At 45.6% G+C, this 16,651-nt stretch overlaps 1 protein-coding gene across 1 annotated transcript in view; it reads right to left on the bottom strand.

Annotated features, from left to right (window-relative positions):
* Window positions 1-16,651, bottom strand: part of LOC137643984 (E2F-associated phosphoprotein-like) — a 393,029-nt gene that overhangs the window by 121,717 nt on the left and 254,661 nt on the right. The window contains exon 4 of the mRNA XM_068376817.1: window positions 7,060-7,167. Within this exon, the coding sequence (XP_068232918.1) occupies window positions 7,060-7,167 (108 nt within the window). The remainder of the gene's footprint in view (window positions 1-7,059; window positions 7,168-16,651) is intronic.

Below are 16,651 nucleotides of genomic sequence, written 5' to 3'. Positions count from 1 at the left end.
GCCGCCACCATATAATGCTTGAGTTCGTGCACTTGCTTCGCATAATGTTTGTAAAACACTCTGGATGACTTCCATCCAGTATATGAGCGAAGATGCTCGAAGTCCATATACTGAAAAAAGTTCAGTGATGAAACAATTTTTCTTGGCCTGCGGGTGTACTGTCAGGATCCGCTCTGCGAATGAAGTAGGTGAGTTTCGCCCTCAGTTGTTTTAGGGATAAGTTTGATCCTGATGTTTCTTCTTTGAAAAGCTGTCCTCCCCTGAAGTCTGAAGTTCTTCGAAGATAGACCTTTAGACATTCTACTGGACACAGAGAGCCATCTTCCTTCAGAGGGCAGATTCTCCAGGGACCCTCGTTCTTGGTGAGAAAGGTAGGATCAGGAAAGAGATTCAGTTCTCCCACTTCTGTGAACTGAATATGGCCCTCGTTTCTTGATAGGGCTACTATTTCACTTACTCTAGCCACGGAGGCTATAGCGAACAGGAAAATAACTTTTTGGGTTAGATCCTTAAGAGAACACTCTTCATTGCTCACGGTTGAAGCATAGAGTAGGACCTTGTCCAAGGACCATGAAATGGGCTTCGGAGAGCTGCAAGTCTAAGTCTAGCGCATGCCTTCGGGATCTTGTTAAAGATTTCGTTCGTTAGGTCCACCTAGAGGGCGTATAGAAGAGTCAGACCTTGTTTAAGAAGGTAGATAAAGAAGGACAGACAGAAGTCTATTGAGATTTCTTTCGGTCTTTTTGCTTTAACGAAAGCAACCCACTTTTTCCAAGACAATTCATTTTGTCTTCTGGTTGACTTGGACTTGTAATCTTCTAAGAAGTCTATACTGCCTTTTGAGACTCCAAATCTTTTCTTAACTGCTAAGGCAAGAAAATCATGAGATGAAGGTTTTGGGTTCTTTGTGATGAAGCGAAGACAGTCGACTTCTGAACCAGTTGAGATAGTGCTGGGTTTGGTAGAGGGACCAGCCTCAGCTTCAGTTCCATCACCAGAGGGAACCAGTTGCTCTTGGGCCACTTGGGGGCCCCTAGAGCTGCCGTTCCCTGGAAGGATCTCAGCTTGTTGAGGACCTTCAGCAGGAGATTTGTTGGAGGGAACAGGTAAATCCAGGTCCATTCGTTTCAATCGAGGGACATGGCATCCGTCACCTCCGCCAGAGGGTTCTCGTATGGGGCTACATATCGAGGTAGTTTCTTGTTGTCGCTCGTCGCGAAGAGGTCGATCTGCAGTTCCGGGACTTGTTCCATGATGAAGGAGAATGAGTCTGCATCTAGGGACCATTCTGACTCTATCAGCTTTAGCTGTCACATTGTGGAACCCTTGTAGGTGAACTGCTGATAAGTGCCATCTCTTCTCTTTCGCTAGACGAGATGGCTAATATCACATGGTTGATGTGGGGCGATCTCGAGCCTTGTCGGTTCAGAAATCTCACTATCACTTCGCTGTCCAAGATCAGCCTGATGTGGACTGATCTGTGAGGGGAGAGTTTTTTCAACGTCAAGAGGACTGCCATGGCCTCCAAAATATTGATGTGAAAGGTCTTGAACAGAGATGACCAAGTCCCTTGGAATTTCCTTTGATGGGAGTGACCTCCCCATCCTTCCGTTGAGGCATCCGTGTGGATGGTCACCGATGGTGGAGGTGGTTGCAAGGGTACGGTCCTCGTTAGGTTCTTGGCCTTCGACCACGGCTTGAGAAGTGATCGTAGTAAGGTCGGTATCGGTCTTTGTAGATCTCTTCAAGCGTTTGATGCATATCTTCTCCAAACTCCTGTTGCATCTTTCAGCTGTGCTCTTAGCACTGGGCCTGTTACTGCTGCGAACTGTAGAGAGCTCAGTACTCTTTACTGTTGGCGTCTTGGGATCCTGTCGGATTTCAGTAATCTCTTGACAGACCCTGCGATCTCCCTCCTCTTCCCTGAAGGAATGGAGAGGCATTGTGACATCAGGTTCCAATGGATTCCCAGCCATTGAAAATCTTGAGCTGGAGAGAGTCGAGACTTCTTGAAGCTGATCTTGAATCCCAGATGTTCCAGGAACTGGATCACTTTCTTGGATGCTTGCAGACAAGACGTCTCGGATGCTGCCCACACCAGGCAGTTGTCCAAGTACGCTGCTACCTGAACACCTTCTAGGCGTAGTTGTTGAACGACTGCGTCTGCAAGTTTCGTGAAGATCCTTGGGGCTATGTTTAGTCTGAAAGGCATGGCTCTGAAGACATACTTTTTCTTCTGTAACTTGAATCCTAGGTAGGAGGAGAGGGGGCGGCTGACTGGGAGGTGCCAGTAAGCATCTGCCAGGTCTATCGAGACTGTGTGTGCCCCTTTGGGTAACAGGGTCCTTATGTGTTAATGGGTTAACATCCTGAACTTGCTGTTCTCTATGAACTTGTTGAGTGGCGACAAGTCCAGAATGACTCTGAGTTTGTCTGAGTCCTTCTTGGGAACACAAAACAGCCTTCCCTGGAATTTTATGGACTTTGCTTTCCTTATAACCCATTTGCTCAAGAGCTCTGAGGTATATTCTTCTAATGAGGGGGTGGAGTGTTGGAAGAATTGAGGAAATTATTGTGGAGACTTGTTCCATTTCCATCCTAGTCCATTCTTGATTAGGCTGTGGGCCCAAGGATCGAAGATTCAACGATCCTGAAAATGTTGGAGCCTCCCTCCTACCGGAAGCATCTCATTGCTTCGGTTGTCCGGAGGGTTTACCTCCTCGACCGCGTCCTCCCCTACCTCTTGAGGGATGTCTAGAGGAACCCCGTCTAGATCCTTTACCTTTCGGCCGAAAGGTAGTGGTTTGCCTCTAAAACCCAGGGTTGAATGCTGGTGACTGGGCAACCAGCTATTGAGGCACCACTTGGAAAGTGGTCTGTGGTTGAGCAACCACTTGGGGCACCGCAGTCATGATGACTGTAGGATGTTGCTGGGCAGGCCGAGAGGGAAGTCTAGGCTTCTTTGTCTTCCTTTTAGGTTGGGGACCCGCATCCGGGGAAGACTTCCTCTTTGAGGAGATGCCCCACTTCTGGAGAAGGTTCCTATTCTCCGTGGCGGCTTTCTCTACTACCTCTTTGACCGCTTCATTCGGGAAGAGGTCTTTACCCCAGATATTGGAAGATATCAGCCTCCTGGGTTCGTGTTTCACTGTTACTGCAGCGAACACAAACTCTCTACAGGCTCTCCTAGCCTTCATGAAAGAGTACAGGTCCTTCACTAGGGTGGTCATATGCATTTTCACCAGGACCATGAGCATGTCTGGGGTACTTTTTTTGGCCTGCACACATCTCTATGCAGTTCTGTATGGATAAGGATGCAGCAAGTCTCTCCTTCATCTCTTGTTCCCTAAACAAGAGAAAGTCAGATAGTTTAGGGAGATTTTTGCTGAAATGTCTTCCTGCAATACCTGCATCCAGCTTCCCTACTGAGAAGGTTAGGAGGACTTCCTTCCATTCCTTCTCTTCCATGGGCAGGGCTAATGACAGAGGCCTACACTCCTCTAGTGCAGGGCATGGTTTGCCTGCCTACACTGCCTTGGCTACAGCTTTAAGAGCCTTCAATGTAAAGGGGAAGGATATTGAAGCAGGAGCAAGAAAGGTAGGGTGTTTCTTGCTCAAGGCGGACACTTTCGAATTTGAATAGCCCGCTTTCTTCAGGCTACTCGACAAGAGAGCCTGTGCCTATATCGTAGTCGAAGACCATGACCTCCTTCGGTTCCGTCTCCTCTTTTGGCGCTGGCTCATGCTTCAGTCGAATGAAGCAATCAGGGTAAGCATTGATGCCTGGCCAGATCTGTATGTCATCTAAGGGGACGGCTCCCATCTTCTCAGAGATGTAGAGTTTGCCGTTGGTGATCGACATATACTCCGCGTGACTCCAGGGATTCGTCTCGGAGCAGGGTGGGAGGTCTTGCACTCTAAGTCGTTTGTATAACCCTCGGGAGGCAGTGATCCGTGCTTCACGGAGCTCTCTTTCAAGCTTCGCTTCCCTTTCTTCGCCTTGCTTGAGAATGTTCTCCATCAGTGCTGTGATATGAGCCAAAACTGCCTGGCTCATGTTGTCCAATGGAGGGGTCGGAGCAGAAGACGTAGAAGGTGTCGGCTCCAGTGCTGGCACAGGCGGAAGGGATTCCGACTCAGCTTCATCTTCTTCTTCGGGAGGTAGGGTAGACTCCTCCTCGAGATCCTCCCTAAGGAGATCCTTCTCAGCGTCTGAAGATACTTCAGACATCCTTTCCTCCTGGTGGATGTCCATGCCTTGCAACGCCTGACTGACATCCGTCTCGATGGCAATCTGGACGCAGGGAGGTCCAGGTCGTGTTGTGGGCAAGACAGCTTCAGTACCTGCTTTAGGGAACAGCAAGTTACGCATCCTGTCATTAGGTAGGTACAGTCCCGGAGAGTTCTTTTGGAACCCTCGCACCCATTTGCGCAGCTTTGCTCGTGCTGCATCCCTCGACTCCGTTGACTTGGGGTCGTCGAAACCTTCGGCCACCATGGCCAAGCAGACTTTGCAGTTCTGGGGGTCCCAGTACCACAGGGTTTCGGTGGTAATGGTGCAGGTGGCATGAGACCTACACATTTTGTGACCACAGAAGTTCCTACTCCTGTGGTTAAAGAAGATCACCTCACACTTCATTTTGGGTTCCTCCTGTAAAGAAAGGAAAAATAAATGAGTATGCAGTAGTTTATCACATTTGATAAACAGGTTATGCAAAATATTAATATTTGAACCATTATAGCTTGGGATAGTAAGCTAAAAGGAATTAGGAAAGACACATACTTGTGTCTCCCATCCAGCCAATTGCTGTGACCTCCCCCAATATTAATGTTAGAATTTTCTTATCAAAGAAATTCAAAAGAAAGGGGTTCTAACCTCTAGGGATAGAACAAGTGTATACTAACACTAACCTTTCTCTAAAGGTTTTAATATTGTGGGGTAATTTATAAGACTGATTACTATACTTCCTTTCAATATAGAATTGGTCTCAACAATAGACTGTGAAAGGATATACAGGGTATGATGAAAAAGTAAACAACTGGATACTTTATACTATAATTTTCTGTCTGTAGTATGTACTATACATCAAATATACTGGCTACTGTATAATCATATACTGTAGTTCAGCCAGCATGTTGCTGGCTAGGCTAGCACCTGGCGGCATCGGTCCAACCAGCATTTTGCCGGTTGGGTTAGTACCTGGCGGCACCGATTCAGCCGTCATACCACTGGCTGGGTAGTACCTGGCGGCACAGGTCCAACCAGCATACTACCGGTTGGGTTAGTACCTGGAGGCACCAGTCCAGCCAACGGCTGCCTTATTAATGTACGTACAGTAAATAAGGGTGTAGGTATATAACCTCACTGCCTTCTTCCCGAATGAGGGTTCAAATGGAAGGGAAGAATGAATCATTCAAGCTTCCACCCATCCCAAAATCTGTTGCCGGCAATGCCGGATTCAGGGATGTGGAAGGCAGTCCAAGGAAGGATTGAAGACCACTCAAAGACAAAGGGGTCTCCCACCAGCAGCCGTCACAGCCGGCACAACCTTTCCCGGAGCCTTGCATCCATAGGGGAAAGTCGGAGCGGTTATCAAGCCACCTAAGTAGGAACCTGACCGGAACTACAATCTACCCGGCAAGCGGGAGAATGTAGGACAATGGCCACAGAATTTCGATAGCTAGGTTATCGTAAAAGGACAGAGAGGGGCAGGGAAAGGGTCTTGTATGTAGTATTAGGAGATGGCGGCAGGATTGCTGCCATTTCCAATCAGGGGTGAAACTTTGTTTCAATATTGGCGCCATCCTAGGCAGCAGAAGAATATTTATTCTTCAGCCTAGGGCCTGCCGAAAGTGTTAGGAGATGGCGGCAGGATTGCCTCCATTTCCAAACCAAAGTGAAACTTCATTTCAATATCGGCGCCATCCTAGGCAGCAGAAGAATATTTATTCTTCAGCCTAGGGTCTGCCAAAATAAGACTTGTCTTCTAGACCCCAGGGGAGAAGGTGACGGCAGTATGCTACCACCTCAGGTGCGGCCTTGGGAGGCTAAACCTCCTACACCGGCAACTATAAGCCGGCAGGGGGATGACTACTCACCCTGCAGCTCAGCCGCCGGCATAAAGACTGAATACTCTGAGGTTCTGTCGAAAACCCAAGCCGGGATACTCGCTGGCAAGGGTGGGAGACAGGAAACACTAGCCTAGTCAAGCCGGAGTGTACTACTCTATGATGCGACTAAGATAGGGTTGTCGGCACTCAGAGGGAAGGAGGGATTACCCTTAATTCTCCACAGGAGATGAGTATCGAGTTATATAATTAATTCTAGGAGATATACTATCTCCTGTTAAGTTGATAAAAGGATACACGAGGATAAACGGGGATAATGTATGAAAGTATACTGAAGCGCCTAGGCTAGGTAGCCTAGCGCGGGGCAAGATCTCGGTTACCTAAATCGCCGAAACTCTAACGTATCGACACAAGCATATCTTCACTTGTATAATTGTGCAAATAGCTTTAATTCATTAAAGCTAACTGAATGTCGTTCTGCTGACTAAATAAAGCATGCATGACGAACGACAGCGCCCAACATGGCCCCTCCGGTGACTGGCCATGCTCCATAAAACACATTAAATTATACTAATTTCACTGTGAGGCAGGAGCTAAAAAATTATACATTGTAAAGATTAAATTCTCAACTTTCCAGAGGCAGAAGATGCTGGAGACTGCATATTAATTCCTCTCAAGAACGATCAAGAACGTCAAACAACAGGGAAAACCACCGTGCGAGATCGCTACCAAATAAGGAATGATCGCCATCTTGGAGCCATGTAACAGTATGGAAGGAAGGGTTGTATCAAGATATACGTCCCCTGATTTTATGCGATATCCTTAAGAAAAATTTAAGGATATTCGCACCAGGAGTTAGAATTCTGGAGACCTAAAGGTCAAATTCTCTGGGAATATCACTGTAGCCAAATATCCCTTAGAGCTACCTATAGGAACCTTCCATCAGGACGACATGGCTTGAGCCCAAAAAGTTAAATAATTATTCCTTACCTCTGGCAATCAATAGAAAGCATTGTAAGACATGCTGGACAGTTTAACACTGCATCACTGGAAGGTGTACAGTTGTAATTCTTGGCATCTTTAGGAACACAACTAGACCTAAAAATAAAAATTTTCATATTTGAAACTTATACTTTTAATAACTAATCAATACTAATATTGCTTATACTGTATGTTACAAATGCAAGCTTTTGGCAAGAAAAAGTGGGAACAAGAGTTTCAGCAAGGATTTGAATAGCCCACCAAGATGTTGACTCCCCCAATCACCAGATATCAGTACTGTGGCAGTACTTAGAATTCTTTACATTAAAATTGTTTTAAATCAACTATATTCACGGAAGGAGGGAGAATATATACAGTCACCTCTCCTTTCATGGGGGACAAGGTTACAATAAGTAACAGAAACCACTGGAAAAAAAATAAAACATTTGGTGCCCTGGGGTCAAAGACAACTTTTCACCCCCTTCACCAACTTACCACTGGTTACATGAAGTACATTAACACTCTAAATAACTCACTACTGTACTTTGTCTTCACATAGCTCACTCACTGTAATGTACTTTAAATTTGTGTAAATGTACAGTGCAGTACTTTAAAAACTCCTATTATTACACCCTTACCTTAACAAAGTCATAAAATCCCATTTTGTATTTAACTAACTATGCAAACCTGAGTCCTTTACTCTTGGAGAATGGATAACAGTGAAATTTGAATATGGCAGTCAAAACTTTTAACAAGGTGTAAACAACTGGCAAGATAGAGGGTAGGCAACTGGCCCCTATAGCTCAATTTAACCTCAATTAGATTGTAACTGGAACTTGCACTGGGGGTAGTTAGGAAAAATACTTTGTCATTTGTCTCTACGCAAATGCAAACCACTGTCCTTTTAATATAGGAGAATCATCTTTAGGAGGGAGGAAGTCTCTGTTCCAACTGGCTAGAAAACTAATCTTGGAATGTTCAACCTTAGAAATGAAAAAATGCTTATGGCTTTCTGCACCTTGTGAACCAGAATGAGTGTCTGGTAATCACAGAAAAGGCAACAGAAGGTCAGTTTTGAGGTAAGACCTCTCTGCGCTGAAAACCCAGCCTGAAGATATGAAGTTGTTGAAGGCTGTTCAATAGAGTAAAAAGGTTTGCTTTGTCACATACATTACCCTCCGAAAGGAATGTTGGGAAAAAGACTATCAAGTGTCTATACATTAGGATGTTGAAAGTAAAATTGAGCTTACCTATCTCGGATCAAGTCCGGCTGGCGAGGATGTACCACAAGAGAGGCGGATGATGAAAAGAAAAAGAAGCCCAGTCAGTCACTTCTTACTTTCATCCAAGACTTACTCTTAACTTTAGCCCTTGAACTACAGGTGCTGGTCCTGTAAAAAAACCGAGGAAGCTAAACCACTTTTGGAGTAGCAACAACAGGTGCAAGGTGAATGTCTCAATAGATCTGTGAGTCACATCCCACAGATAATGGGAAGTGAAGGTGGTCTATCATTTCCAGACCCCTGCACTAAGTACCTGCTCCACAGAGAAGTTCTTTTTGAAAGTCTAAGAGGCAGCAACACCTCTGATGTCATGTGATTTCACCCGAGTTCTTCTTTTCAAAGGAGACTCTAAAGAATGGGAAATTACTTCCCATAGCCTAAAGGAAATGGAGTTTTTTGAGATTACACTAATAAAAGGTTCTACAGGTGAGTACTGGCTGACCTGGTACGCTTCAAGTAGCATCGCATGCCCTAATAGGACACAGTAGGAGTTTATAAAGATCCTCAGTTACCCCACAAAGACTTGCAACCTTAAATGACTAAAAATTTGGATCTGACGACAACGGGTTCTGGATTTTGACTACACAGTAAATTAGGGACAAAGCCCAGAAACCTCCCTCCACCTTTTTGAATGGAACATAAGCCAATGGAGCTCACTCACTCACTTGGCAGAGGCTAAGGCAAGGAAGAACACCATCTTACTGTAAGGTCCCTGTCTGACACATATTTTACAAGCCCATAAGGAGCCCTCATGAAAAAGCTTAGAACCTTCACAATGTTTCAAGCAAGCGAGCTAACCTTAACTGGAGGACAGGTCGGCTCAAAGCTTCACATGAGCAAAGAAATCTCTTCGAAGAAGAAATACTGTATCTACCCTGTTAAGTCTAAAGAATTGGCTCAAGGAATAGCGATAGCCTTTTACTGCAGAAATGGAGTACAGTTCCTCCTTATGGAGGAAAAACAAAAAGTCAGCAATTACTGGCAGAGAGGCTTTGAGCAGAGAGATACCCATCCTATGACAACAATCACAGAGGACGACTCACTTGGCCTGGTAGACTGTTGTCGAGGATTTTCGGAGGTTCAGTATTCAGACATCTGTTACTCAGTCTCTCATCAATATCCTTTCTGTGAGAGGATATGCTGGATAACCTCCACACGTTAAGATGCAAAAAATCCACTGCACCGTGAAAAATCTGTTGTGGGCCTACTGTAAAACATGTGGAAGATGTGGGAGTTCCTTCGGATTCTCTGATAGAAGATGATGTAGGTCCGGATACCACTTCTGGTGAGTCTACATCGGAGCTATAAGAGTTATGACAAGGTTTAGCGTTTCCCTTACTCTGTTGGCTATCTTTCTTAATAGGCAGAAAAACAGAAAAGCACAAGCATCGAGGCTGTCCAGGGGGTGCTGAAGTGCATCCTCGAATGCTGCTCATGGATCTAGAACTATAGAGCAACACACAGGTAACTTTGTTTTTAGAGATGTTGCAAACAGGTTGATGGTTGGAGAACCTCACAGTTATTACTCTTGTGGCTATCTGACGACTCAAAGACCATTCTCCACAAATGATCTTAGTCCTCCTGCTCAAATGATTTGCTAATACATTCCTTTTCCCTGGAATGAAGTGGGCCAAGAGGAAAACTGTATTGTCTTCTGACTATTCCGTGGTCTTAACTGCGGGTATACACAGGCAACGAGACACCGGCTCCTCACCACCCTCGTTTGCAGGTGTAGTAAACTCTGGTGGTGTTGTCACTCATTAATACCCCTGAGTGACATGACTGAAGAGGGCAAAACTGTTGTGGAACTAATCAGATTGCTTTCAATTCCAACACTCTATGCTCCCAACGTTCCAATGCTGACCAGGTTCCTAAGGCAATGCATTGGTCTAGATAGGCTCCCCATCCTTTAGACAATGCATCCGTGAAAAGTCTGAATAATGGAGGGGAACACAACAGAGGAGAATCTTTCCTGTTGAGATGGGCCCAGAATAACACCAGTTCGAAGGTTCTTGTGAAATCATATGAGGCTGTTGACAGGGCAAAGCAGAGGACCTTGAATTGGTACACCCTGCTATCTACTGCTACTTAAGATACTTCCTGGACACTGGGGGGACCAGAACCTGAAAGCAGGCATCTTTCAGGTCCAGCATGAACAGGAAGTTTCCTAGTATGATGGCTTAAATGACTGTAACCACTGTCTCCATCTTGAAAGGAGTCTTCTTGATGTAGAGGTTCAGAGTTGAGAGGTCAATGACTGGTTTCCCGCTTCGAGAAGCCTTTTCACATGAAAGAATCAACTGTAAATACCGAGATACCCAGCCTCAACCACCTGCAAGACATTCTTATCAATTATCTTCTGAACCTCTTGCTGCAGAGCTTGGTGCTTCAGAGATCCTTGATGATAGGATGATGATATCGTCGGAGGAGGAGGAGAGTTTGTGTCAGATTGGAGGTTATTATTCTCAAAGGAAGGAGTTTTATCAGCCCATTGAGTCAAGCTTGACTCTCACAGGGCTGGCCTGAAATAAAATCGGGATATAAAGAATTATAAGATTATCAAAATTCAATTGATAAGGAAAATAAATAAATGAAAAAAAAAAACTATTACAGTGAGCCCTCGCTACTTCGCGGTTCGACCATCGCGGATTCACCACTTCGCGGATTTTTTTCATAACCCATGTATATACATATATCGCGGATTTTCCGGAAATTTCGAAAATACCGCGATGTGACAGATTGGAGAAAGTAAGGAAAATTGAATCATGATTGATTTTCAATATAAATGAAACTTTGAGGAGCAACAAAGATATCATTTGTTAGAGAGATAGAGAGAGGTAAGGAATGGGAGGTAGTGAAAAGTAGCCCACAGAGAGAGAGAGAGAGAGAGAGAGAGAGAGAGAGAGAGAGAGAGAGAGAGAGAGAGAGAGAGAGAGAGAGAGAGAGGGGGGGGTTTAAATGCAATAAACAAAAAAATTTGATAGGTTATAACACATTGGTGCTTATGTAATATCAACTGTATACTGTAGACGGTTTGAATAAGTTAAGAAATGGTATAAACGATACTTTGTTAGTGTATTCGTACACTCTCAAGAGCAGCAGCTAAATGTCAGCGGATCTAATCACAGCCAAAAGTAAAACAAAAAGAAGTCAACAATACTCGATTTTTAAAACACACCCGAAATTTAAAAACAAAAGTACACGCTTTCTTAATGTGCAATTAACTATTTAAATAGTAGCAATTTTCTAGAATAAAATGATGAGAAAGAGAGAGAGAGAGAGAGAGAATGAATCAGCTGTTGTAATTAAATGGCGTGTTTTTGTTTCATGAGAATTTCATCGCCACGACTATAACAACAACATACTGTACTGAACTTTACAGTATTATACAGACTACTGTAATATGATAAAGTAAAATATTTGTCATCTATTTTATATGAAATGGGGCTATTTTTTTTTTTAAATTTACATTTACGTATGTAAAACAACTCTCTCTCTCTCTCTCTCTCTCTCTCTCTCTCTCTCTCTCTCTCTCTCTCTCTCTCTCTCTCTCTCGTAAATTGTTTTCCTGCTTTGCTACGTATGTATGATTTTATATAGATACGGTAAATAATATTTGTAATAACATATTTTATAAAAGCTTTTACTGTAATATCATTATTTATCACTTTCATCATGTGCGTTAAATGCCTTCGTTTGTTTAATGAGCGTACTTTATGACCCCGTCGTTTCAGGCGGCGTCATAAAGAAAAACATTTCATTTGGAAGTCCTAAGAAAAATTAAGTAAAACATTGGTAATAACAAAATCAAAATACTGTACGGAATAATCAATATAATCGATGCAAAAACTAACCTATACACAGATGAGTAAATGCGTTTGTTTCTTCATTATGATCAGAGATAAACGTAAACAAAACATTGGTTGCCATTTTTTATCGTGCTTTTTGGCGTGTTTAGGAAACGCATGATATAAAGTCGCCTTTAATATTTGTGCCTGTTTTAGTTTAGGGTACTGTAGTACATGCATTAAGTATTCTGTACATTAAAGGGTAGTTTGTTAACAGTACTACGTACAAGGGAAGGTTTTAAAAGTCTGAATATATATGTTAAATAAATAGGTAAATATGGTGTCACTACTTCGCGGATTTTCACCTATCGCGGTCGGGTCTGGAACCTATCTACCGCGATAAACGAGGGTTCACTGTATATATATGTATATACAGTATATACTTATAATCTTTAAATATTCTAAATATGGGTGAATCGATGGATGAATAGATATATATATATATAAATATGTTTTTGGGCTCAAGCCATGGCGTCCTGATGGAAGGTTCCTTTTTGGTAGCTTCCTTGGGTAAATAACTACTAAGATATTCCCAGAGAATTTAACCACAGGCTATCACAGAATTCTAACTTCTGGAGCGAGTGTCCTAAAGGTTTCCCTTTAAGACATCGTATATCAACAGGGGACGCATGTATTAACGCGCCACATAGCTATCTACACCCCGAACAGAGTTAATGCTTCGGTGTGTAAGGGCTGAGAATAGCTGGGAGCCGTTCCATAGCTAATCTCATTCGTGGCTACTACTGGTACTCGAGACGTAAACAAACGGGCGCCATTGCTTAAATGACGTCACGTCCGTCTTCATCCTTTGTTCAGTAGCTCGCCCTACTTAGACGGATTTTCCCTGTGCTTTACTTATCGCTTTGCATCTACGTAATGTCGCTACCTTCAGCCTCGCCTTCTTCTGGAAAGTTGAGTACAAGGTTCCAGTATTGTTTAGTTAAGCTCTGACCGTAAAGTAAATATTACTTTCCGAAATAATTGCTGTTTTGTGGCAGAGCTGTGCCTCTACCGGACCCGCCATTTTATGGCGTCGTTGTTGTTATGCATGCCTTATTTAGTTAGCCACAACAACGCTTCCGGCCTTATTTACTAATCGATTACATTAGTTTATTTAATCTTCATAGCTAGGAACTTTTATATCGTGTTTCGACGCTTTTTATCGGTCATCGATTGACCTCATACCAGTCGGCTACTATAGCCCCCAGGCCAGAGCGCCTATATATAAGTGTTCATGCATGATTTTATTAGTGATCCTAGGCTAAGTTATGAAGATAGTGGCATTATTTTACAATACTTTCGACCGTGATGCAAGTGTTTTTTCGCCTTCAGGGACCATATAGGGGATAGGTTAGTTAGTGTCCCTTCCTAACCTAACCTACTTGTAGGACCCCTATATGCTTCCTTCATCCCCTGCCTTGGCATTCCCTCTGTTTAGCTTTGATTCCCTTTCTAAGTAGAGGGATCAAGTGTCTAATGGAGTATTTATCGCCTCTCAGTCCTCCCTAAGGGAATGAACCCCCCTTAGGGTTGCGTCCGAGAGTGAGGAAAGGCTAGCCCTTCCTCTATGGCTAGGAATAGTCTATGACTGTCCTGCGTTAGCGATATGTCTTCTATCTTTCCTAGTTCAGGGCTCTTAGCCCTGCTCTAGGTTAGGTTTTGGAAGGTTACTCTGTCCCCTGCTGAAACTGTACCCATGCACCGTTTCAGCCTGGCTGCCTTATCTTAGGTTAGGGAGTGTCCTCCCTTTCCCTAGTGGCCGCTCTGGTACAGAACCCCTTCCTTGGAAGACTCTTCTCTTCTCCCCTCCCCACCTATCTCTTGTATAGCCTAGCCTACACTTAGGTTAGTCTATACCCATCTGTCCCCTGTCCTACAACTCCTCCTTAGGGTGGAGTGATAGGGCTACCTTGAGCTTCCATGTGCAGTCCGCTCTGGTACATATACCCTTCATAGTGTCCTATGGGGTTAGCCACTGGATGTGTTCTGCATGTGGAGGTCTCCCCCCTCTTGGGTGTCCCCTAGCCCTCCCTTGGGCTACCCTAGCTCCCGGTCCTCTGTGACCCCTGCTCCTGGGTGATAGAGCCTGCCTCTATCATGGGTACACCCTCTCAGGGGGGGGATGTCTGGGAGTCCATGACTGAACTTCTTACATCCCTCCCCCCCTGTCTCTCTCACTATCCGGGTGCCGGTCCCTTGCCGCCTCCACTGTCGGCGATACCCGCCTCCTACCTTGGTGACTCTCCCCTACCCTCATGCCGCCAGCCCCCCCCCCCCCCCCCCCGCTTGCCGGGGGACTGTCGAAGGCCGCCGGCTCCCGCCGATGGCTCTCCTCCTTCCTCCTAGCTTCGCCGTCCGCCTGCCGGTCGGCCACCGGAGTGCCGGCATCCACTGCCGGCAACCTGGTTCAGCTAATACCATCCTTGTCCCAGTCACCAATCCGGCATCCTCCGACTGCCGGAGCCGCCGCTCCTCTGCCGGCGTGCCGCCGTTGTGCCGGCGGCCGCCACCCTGGTATTACTCTTGACTTACATTTTGTCTGTTCTAATGCCAGAAACTCTGCTGGAGCGGCCTCCAGCGTGCCGGAGGTCTGCCGGAACCTCCCGGAGGCATCAAGACTACTTGCACCCCCTTCTACTAGCTATCACTTGTATACTGATAGCCCTACACTGCAAACAGATGGCCTGTTTATACTCTTTAGATCAGTGCCTTGGTACTGTTCTATAAGTAATCATGCTGTCTCTTTGCATTCTTCAAAATTCCAGCATGCTGCGTGCATCTTAGCGCGGCTGGTTGCCGGAAGCAGTTACCCCAAGGGACCTGTTAGCCCCCTAATTTGGGACTGAGTGATCTCGGTCCCAAACTTATCCTTGGTTTTTTCCATGGAATTCCATTGCCCTGTGGAATTTTAAGGAATACTATCCTGTGCCTTCGGCCATCTCGGATTATCCAGGGATAAAGCTTGCGGTAGCCAGCCGGGCGGGATGCATGGAGTATGTTTTCTTTACTACTTCAATCTCTATGCATCACACCCTTTCTTTAAGTTAAAATTAATGATTAATCTTAACTTAGCTTAAGAACCACTCTTATGACTCCCCCCATACTCATTTTCTCTTTCTTCCACAGGAGGAGCAGATGAAGTGTGACTTCGACTTCTGCGCTGTGAAACGCCCGCACTTCTACGGGCATACGGCTTGCAGGACTCACGCCCCTTGTGCTAACAAGAAAGGGGATCTGAAATTCTGGGACCCATTCAATTGTACGGTCTGCCAGGCTCACCTAGTTGATGCCTTCCATAACCCTCCCTCAGCGGAGGTCAGGGACACTTCTCGGGAGAAGCTACGCAAGTGGGTGCGTGGCTTCCAGAAGAATGCCACCGGACCGTACCTGGCCACTGAAGAAATGAGGTCACTCCTGTTCCCTAAGGCCTCCCCTGATTCAGTGGTACCCAAGGATGTGATCCCCACTGTCCAAATTACAGTGGAACCTGATGTTGTCATGGCCCAGTCCATGCACGAGTGCCGCCTGGATTCCGAAGATGACGAACATATGTCGGATGTCTCGGAAGACACGGAGAAGACCCTTATGGCTCAAGGAGCTGAAGATGAAGAAGACCAGGTGGAATACGCCGAGTCGGAGCAAGAGGTCGCTCCTCCTTCCATCTCCACCCCTACTCCTACACCGACGGAAGTGTCTATCCCGTCTACCTCCATGACCCCGGATCCCTCTTCATCCACTCAAGAAATGATCCGGTTGATTAGAGCCGTCATGGACGATAGGTTAAAGGAGAATCAGGAGTTCATCAGGTCCATGATGGGATCCAGAGAACCGAAGAGGATTTCGGTTAAGGATCTCCCCGCTTGCTCACATGCCAACCCATGGAGGTATGCTGAGCATATGGTTATCGCGACCGGCAGGATCTTCGTCAGTGACAAGATCGGCACGGTCCCTTTGGAAGACGTGGAGTTCTTCCCAAACTTCGAGGCCTACCCGAACTGTTACGTCCGACTTCGCTCTGAACCTGCCTCTAAAGAAGAGACCGAACCGAAGGAAGAGATAGTGTTCGATCTTGCGAAGGCCCAGGCTATGCTAGCCAACACGTTCAAGAGTAGGGGTTTTACCTGCTCTAAGCTTCCGGCCCTGAGCAAGAAGCACCCTACTTATGTCGCACCTGAAAATGCGGTACTTCCATTCTTGGAAAAGGCCTTCGCTGCGTGCCTTAAAGCTGTGGAAGAGGGGAAAGCCTGCCCTGCACTGGAGGAGTGCAGACCCTTCTCCATAGTTACTCCCCCTGACGCTCGACACTGGAAGGACATCCAGCATACGTTCGTCGTGGGAAAGCTAGATCCTGACGTCGCCGGACGTCAGTTTAACGAAGACCTCCCGAAGCTCAACGATCACCTCCTTCGTCGGGAACAAGATACGAAGGAGAGGCTCGCAGCATCCATGTCCCACCAAGTCCAACTTGAA

Source organism: Palaemon carinicauda, chromosome 7 (genome assembly GCF_036898095.1).
Source record: "Palaemon carinicauda isolate YSFRI2023 chromosome 7, ASM3689809v2, whole genome shotgun sequence".
NCBI classification, from domain to species: domain Eukaryota; kingdom Metazoa; phylum Arthropoda; class Malacostraca; order Decapoda; family Palaemonidae; genus Palaemon; species Palaemon carinicauda.
This window is presented reverse-complemented; position numbering and strand designations above follow the sequence as displayed.